At 40.1% G+C, this 7,786-nt stretch overlaps 1 protein-coding gene and 1 long non-coding RNA gene across 2 annotated transcripts; one reads left to right on the top strand and one right to left on the bottom strand.

Moving 5' to 3' along the window:
• Positions 1–1,081: 1,081 nt before the first annotated feature.
• Positions 1,082–2,983, top strand: LOC146702144 (uncharacterized). Its single transcript, XR_014922287.1, has 2 exons — positions 1,082–1,585; positions 2,421–2,983. It is a non-coding gene; the product is annotated as an uncharacterized LOC146702144 (long non-coding RNA).
• Positions 2,729–4,517, bottom strand: LOC146702143 (uncharacterized). Its single transcript, XM_085468714.1, has 2 exons — positions 4,186–4,517; positions 2,729–3,295 (listed from the first exon to the last, which is right to left on the bottom strand). Exons 1-2 carry the CDS (start codon positions 4,443–4,445, stop codon positions 3,025–3,027), a joined length of 531 nt encoding a protein of 176 aa, XP_085324840.1. The 5' UTR covers positions 4,446–4,517; the 3' UTR covers positions 2,729–3,024.
• Positions 4,518–7,786: the final 3,269 nt, after the last annotated feature.

Raw genomic sequence — 7,786 nt, 5'->3', positions numbered from 1 at the left:
CTTTTTTTTACTGTTACTGTTTTAGAGGTCCTTTTTTTCCTCTTGTCCCTGATGTACGAATTTTCACTGTCTTTTTGTCTTTTTGGTTTCTTCCTGGTGCGGCTACATCCGCAGCCCCAGGACACAGGAATTTCATTGCATGTTGTACTTTGTATGACTGTGTATTTGACTAATAAAATTTGATTTGAACACCAGTTCAGCACTGAATGGAATATAAACAACCCAGGACTTTTTTTAAAAATTATTTTTATTGTCTTCATGTAGCTCAACATAGTCTCAGATTTGATCGCTTTCAGTAAAGTGGGAGGGGGGTATTCAATATCCAATGGATTTTAGAAATATTAGAATTCAGTAGGCTCCGGCTACTGTAAATAGTCAAAATAGCCAAAATACATACTGGGATATCAGAGAAAACACCATCAGAAATTCTGCATATAAGATTAAGAGATGAATTCATCAAAATGTGTTTTGTTTCATTTTGTTGTATTTGTTGTAAAAAATATTGTACATGAAGAAAATTCTCTTCCTTGTGTGTGAGAAAGTGTAAATAAAATATTAGTTTCACCCATTCAAACTGAACTTTCTACATGTCTCCAAACCTTCTGTCAGAGACTGAACATCCCCATATGGAAAAGAAATAGTAAAAACTTATATGTGATTTACTCATGAAAGTGGCCACTTTCTCATTACTTTCATATATTGTTTTAGTAAGTATCCAAAACATACAAGTTTCATTATCTAATTTTTCAAGGGATCTTATATCTGTTTTCACTCTTATATGCTTTTCATACAAGTTTCACACAAGACAGATCCAAACTTTATAAGACTTATATATATCTTTTCCACATGGGTCCAAATGTTTTAGAGACTTTAAACCTCTATCTTTCCATGTTAACTTGAGCTACAATCCTCTATATTCACAATCAAAGTATGAGACAGATAATCTAAAGAATCTGGAGCTTTCAAATGGACAAAAAGATTTTTCCAGGAATACCTCAAATAACAACCCTACCTCAGACTTCATTTTAAGAAACCTGAGACGATACAGTGGAAAGTTTTTGCCTCTGTGATTATCTTCCTAACGGTGTGTTCACACCGAACGCGATGGACGCGAATAGAGCGTCAGGTTTACATGTAAAGTCAATGGAAAGGCGCGATGACGCGCGATTGCGGGTCCCGCGAAAATTCGGAAGCAGATTTGCGTCGCGAAAACGCCAAAACGCGTGAAACGCGCGTCAGTGTAGCGCGTCTGGCGCGTTTGACTCGCGAATAAAACCACGCGCGTGAGTTTTTGTGTTGCATTTTGTGCATACGCGCGTTTCGCGTCTACCGCTCGAGTTGGAAAAATCTGAACTCCAGCGTCAAATCGCGCCGCGACAACCAATCAGGAGCCTGGTGACGTGGCTGTTACCTAGGTCAAAGGGGCAGATCCAGCCAAAGCCTTTCATACTTCAATGGAGGGGAAGGCTAATCAATGCGGTAGCAAACAACTCGGAGCTGTACAACACCAGCTGCTTTCAGTACCGAGACAGGAATAAAAAGGACCGAGCTTGGAGGAAGATATGTGAAGAGATCGGGCAACCTGGTAAGTTCATTCATTTCTCTTTTGAAAGTTTTCACTGACCCGGGGAAGCCGCACAAAAGCTAGCAAGCCACCGCTATTTTCCCACTGACGTACAAATACCGTTCTGCTTTTATGCATTTTATCATTTAGGAATATATTTTATTGTTTATTAATAAACAGCACACAGTGGTCCCGCTGTTCATCCGTCACTGCTTTGCTTTTTCGCTGATTTTTTATTGCACAGTACAGCATTGCATTCTGCAGCCTGATTGACAAATCTCCTGCGCTTGCCAAATTTATCACGTTTGGTTTTGATAACCATCGCGTCCAATAGAAAAAACAGCACAAAAACACCCATAACTATGAGCCTCATTCGGAAATAGACACCTGCACCGTGAGGGAAAAAGGCGCACGAAAGTGGCGGGCAGATGAAGACAAACCGCGGCATAATAATACTTTTACGTTTTGCAATCTACAAAGGTTTGCACTTTGAGAATCAATTGTGAGAACTGTGACCAGGGGCTAGTTATTCTGAGAACCCCTGCAATAAATGAGGGACCACTGTCTACTCTACGATTATTATATCCAACCTGTTAACATTTAATACTGTATTGATAGAACCAACTGATTCTGCAGCAGAGCATCCCCAGTCCCTGAGCTCCTGCTGCTGCACCCACAGATATGTACAGCAAGCACTGATACCTTTTTAGTCGGTGGGATTCCCTTGTGATCACCTTTACTAAATATCTACAACCAATCTGATTATATCCTGTTATTGTTTTTGTTTTTTTTCAATGTTGAAATTAAAATCTAGTAGCAGCCTTCTCATTTCTTTGTGTTTTGTGCTGTTTTACAGGCCCACAGAGGAGGACGGCTCCGAGGCAGATGAGGGACGGGTCCCAGGACGGTCCATCGGCGGTGGAGCTGGCCATCCTGGAGTCCCTGAAGAGGCCACACCAGTCTCCAATGGAGCATTTCCTCCTCAGCCTTGTTCCTGCTCTGGAGAGCAGCTGGTCCTTTTTATTCCTGTCTCTCTGTAAATTCTTATATTTTATATATTTATGTTTAATGTTTTTCTGTTTGAGACTTTTAATATTATTTCAAATAAATGTTTATAATGACTAATGTCTCAGTTCTACTACACAGCAAATGTTGGCACACGACTTGACACATGTAGAATTTATTTCATATTATACTAATGACAAAATATACTGATACAGTGGGATGCAGAAGTTTGGGCAACCTTGTTAATAGACATTATTTTCCTGTATAAATTGTTGGTTGTTACAATAAAAAATGTCAGTTAAATATCATACAGGAGACACACACAGTGATATTTGAGAAGTGAAAAGAAGTTTACTGGATTTACAGAAAGTGTGCAATAATTGTTTAAACAAAATCAAGCAGGTGCATCAATTTGGGCACCACAAAAAAGAAATGAAATGAATATTTAGTGTATATCAATGTGTGTGTCTCCTATATGATATATGGGGTGCCTTTGTCTGGACGTGCTTCCCATCCAGAGCTGCACAGCACAGAGGAAAGTTCCAGCGCTCCTGGAATCCCTCTGTGATGGAGCGCCAGTCTCCAGGTGAAGGCACAGCCATGAAGTCGTCCACTAGACAGTCCCAGATGGACGTCGCTGCCTGGGGGGTGATCTGGCTCACCGTGGACACACCGACTCTGAAACTGAACGCGATGGTCCTGAAGGAGTCCCCGGTGACAAGGAACCTGGACAAAATTGTTCAAAATCAGTATTATGTGTACTGCAGTTACAAAATACATCATTCAAATTCCAAAATACTTTTGTGATGTCAGATTTAAATCACAAAACATGAATCTTACATAAAACCTTTTGTAATTATAAGGATAATTACAAAATGTTTATTAGATCATATCTAAAACAGTTGTGTTTTGTTTTAACTTTAACATAACATAATTTGATTGGTAGCAACTTTCACAACTACAGTGAGCCAATCACTCATAATTCCTAAACATGTCAATCAGGTAGGAATGAAGTAAGACATTAATAGAAATAAAGAGTTGTATGTTGACATGTAGCCCTTTCCTTGCTTAAATCATTAATATTTTTGAAAAATTAATCTGTGATAAGACATAGCTTATCAAGATAGAACCATGTAACTAGAGATGAACCAAACTGTTCACAGTTTTATCTAACTCCGTTTAAATAAAGGCTGTGACCCCTGCTATAGAGTCTGACAGCTGCAGGGATTATATACAAATATTCAACTATCCCAGAATTAAACCAGGTCTAAATAAAAAGGAGTGAGTATCACTACAAAGGTTAACTCAGTGGTCCTAATGCTACAGTTTGATATCAGCAAACACCGAGCGCATACATTGATGTGACACCACAGCCATGCTATCATGCAAACACTGATAACAGCGTAAATCGAATTAAATCGGGACTTGATGAGACCTTCTGAGTATCACTAGAAATATTATAAAGAGTCGTCTCTGTACCACAGTTTGCTTTCAGTAAACACCGACAGCATTCACTGTTAGCATAGCACATCCATGTTAGCAGTGTATAACTGGATGGATTAGCATATTAGCACAGATATCAATAAAGGACTACCGTATTAAATAGTTTTACTAACCTCAGGCAGACGGACAGGAGCTCTGCAGGTGGGATTGAGCGTCTGTAGTTGGTGTCTAGGCGGGCAATGCTGGGACCGACGAGGGAAAGCAGGTCCTCAAACTGGCCGACGGTGATAGCGCTGGAATCGGCCGTCATCCAGGCGCAGCTCCTGGAGCAAGTGGTGAAACTCACCAAACTGCTCATGCCTCTGGAGGACCTGATGGACCCAGGTACGGCGAGGACGTCTTTTACGCTGCTGCTCTGCTCTCCACAGTACATAGAGAAGGGAGACTCTCTCTTCAAGCGCTAGCTCGATAGCTGCCATCTTGCAAAACCAGGTCTGGCACAACTCCCTCCCACATTCCTCCCACATTTCCGGTTCACGCGCGATGGATTTTTCTTGGACACGCGTTGAGACGCGAATGTACACGCGTCAAATTAGGGGCGTTTGGGGCGTTTTATTCGCGTCCATCGCGTTCGGTGTGAACACACCGTAAGACTCTAAATGTTGGGTTTTATTTTAATTGTTAACAAGTCTGATGCTGATTACTTGGTAAAGCTCCAAAAACATTTTATTGTCACCTTTTCTAGTCTCTGCTCTGTGACTACAGAGTCTTGAAATGAAATGTGCAATGTTATTAAATCTTCCCCTTACTGAACACCTGAAGTCAGCTCATTTAAAGTGTAGGATGCTCCTGATGGCCATGTATGTTTGTACCAGGGCTGTGTTGGGATCTGTCAAGGAATGTTACGATGGGGCATGGTGGCTGGAGGTTGCCAGGTTCTTGCTCACAGTGCCACCATGATCATGACTGGGAAGCGTACCAGAAACCAGGCGCCTTGCAGCAGGAGCACAGTGGTGTCCAGCAGAGCCTGAGTGGAGCTGTCAGAACAGCTAAGCTGCAGGAATGAAAAATCAAGTCAATAAATGAGCAGCACTGAGTCTAATAATCCATGTAATGTTGTCTTTGAGAGTTTCTGAAAAGCATTATGACATAAGGTGTTTTTCAATGTCCTGAATTTGAGCAATGAAATACAAGAGGCATACAGATTAATGAATGCATCATTAACTGAGTGAATGTGGATTGATATTGTACATTCAGCTAAGTAATTTCAAAGACACAGAAGTCATATTGTTTGCAGATGACACAAAGTTATTGTGGAAGTAACTTGGAACAACTTCTAAATGAACTACAAAAAAACTAAGAAATTGAAGACTTGGTTTTTCTATAATCAATTAACACTGAATCTGAGCAAACAAAACTCATACTATTCAGGAGTCTGATGATAAATAACATAGAATTAAAATAAATTATCTGAAAGAACAAACTTCTTCCGGTGATAATAAATCACAAACCATCATGGTCATTATGAATATATCGATAACCTGTAAAGCACACACAAAGTGTAATAGGGATCATAGATAAAACCACATCAACAGAACCATCAAATCCACTTTTTATTAAATACTCTTAAATTTAAAGACTTGGTTGACCTCAGAACTCTACACGATTTATAAAGCAACAAACAAATCTTTGGCCCACAACATTTAGGACTTGATTAGGATAAAGACCAAATCATGACGACCTGAGAGAAATCCTTATGTTCAGCAAAGCTTCAGATGAGGATTTCTTCCACCTTGGTCTTGCCAAACCACATGCTGGTGGTTTTCACAAAGATTTAAAAGACTTCCATGTCATCTGCAGTTTTCAACATGGGAGCTACACACATGTTTTATCCTGTTTTACAGGTTTATTTCTTGTAGATTTTATTTTCTTGCCATTTAAATATAAAACATAGGCTGTTTTGACAAGACTCAGTGAATCTCAGTTAAAGTAAAAAAAAGAAAGAAAGAATTAACATGTAATGTACGTCTGTTTTTGCTTTTTTCCTCAGAGTTGGTGCAGTAGATCAAGGCTCATGCAGGAGACTGATAAAGTCAACTTTATATATGTTGGAAATGTTTCAGTCAGTGCCATTCATTTTCTTCCAACAAATGACGACATTTCTAGGATTAAATACTGGCTCTAACATCATAATCTACAATATTTGATAGGATGTTAAAAAGTGCATGCATGTTACACTTTACAAGTCGTAAAATCTTGTGTTTAGTAATTGCCAAAAGTAATTGACAGAATTCATTCTTCAGCCTCATGTGCAAGACTCTCCCTTATTCAGTTTAAGACGGTATACAGATTACACTTCTCAACATCTAGACCAGTGGTTCTTAACCTTGTTGGAGGTACCGAACCCCACCAGTTTCATATGCGCATTCACCGAACCCCTCTTTAGTGAAATTTTTTTTTTTTTTTTCAAATTCAAGACATAGATATGTTTTTTTACTGGTGCACAAAATGAGCCGTACATGAACATCACCTTGTTCAAAGAACAAAACCAACACAATGCATGAACTTACAACAAATTACATACCTGCAAATCAGTGTGACTTCTGCTGTTGCCTTTGAGAGACCAGTTCAGATATGCGTGGCTTCACCTTGGCAAGTGCCAGTCTCATGTCATTTTCACAGAAAAGTCTGTTCCTTTTCTTCGTTTTTATGTCCAGCATCGTCGAAAAGGATTGCTCGCAAAGATATGTTGTAACAAATGGTATAAAAAAATCCAGGGCTTTCTTAGCAATAATTGGATACTTGTCCATTTGTCGACACCAAAACGTTGAGAGTGTTGTTGTTCTGAAGAGTTGCTGTTGAACCTGGCTCTGCTGAATTTCAATGATTTCGTCAAGGTATTCATCATTGACATCTGCTGTCTCAACAGCAAACGTGAACGGCTGTCTCACCCATGCTGGAAATGACTCTCTTGTAGGGAAATATCTGTCGAGAGACTTTGCAAGCTCATCTAAGTGCGTTGCAATTGTTTGCTTCAGTTCCGTGGATACAGAAACATCTCCGATTCCAGACACATCTTCGACCTTACTTACACAGTTGTCCAGAAGGGGGAAGTTTGCAAAGTTGTTGTTCTCTGTTCGTCGTTTCCATAACGTTAGCTTTTTTTGAAAAGCCTTCAGGTGTTCTTCCGCTTCTATGATATTTACTCCACCACCCTGCATCTGCTGATTGAGATGATTGAGAGCTGCGAATATATCAGCCATGTACGCTAAAATGAGAATGAACTCAGGATTTTTGAAGCAATCTGCATGACAGTGTTGGTGCTCTTGCAAAAACAGGGCTAATTCCACACGCATGGCAAAAACACGATTCAGCACCTGTCCCCGGGATAACCACCGAACATTAGAATGGTACAGAAGTACCTCGAATTCAGAGCCCATTTCTTTACACAGCTCACTGAAGATGCGGTGCCTCAGAGCACTATTTCGCACATAGTTCACACATTCCACCACGGTTTTTAATACTTCTGCCATTTTTGGAGGCAAGGTTTTTGTTGCCAATGCATGCCTGTGCAAAATACAATGAGTCACAATGATGTGTGGTGCATCGGCTTTTACTAGCGCACCAAAACCAGAGTTTCTTCCCAGCATGACGGGAGCTCCGTCTGTACAAACTGCAGAAACCATGTCCCATGAAAGATTGTTGTCTCCGAAGAAGTCATCCACAAGCTTCTTCACATCGGCTGCCTTAGTTGTTGTTGTAAGAGGCTTACAA

This window comes from Copadichromis virginalis, linkage group LG9, assembly GCF_057382275.1.
Source record: "Copadichromis virginalis isolate Kocher_CV1m ecotype Utaka linkage group LG9, C_Virginalis_male_GT1.1, whole genome shotgun sequence".
NCBI lineage: Eukaryota > Metazoa > Chordata > Actinopteri > Cichliformes > Cichlidae > Copadichromis > Copadichromis virginalis.
This window is presented reverse-complemented; position numbering and strand designations above follow the sequence as displayed.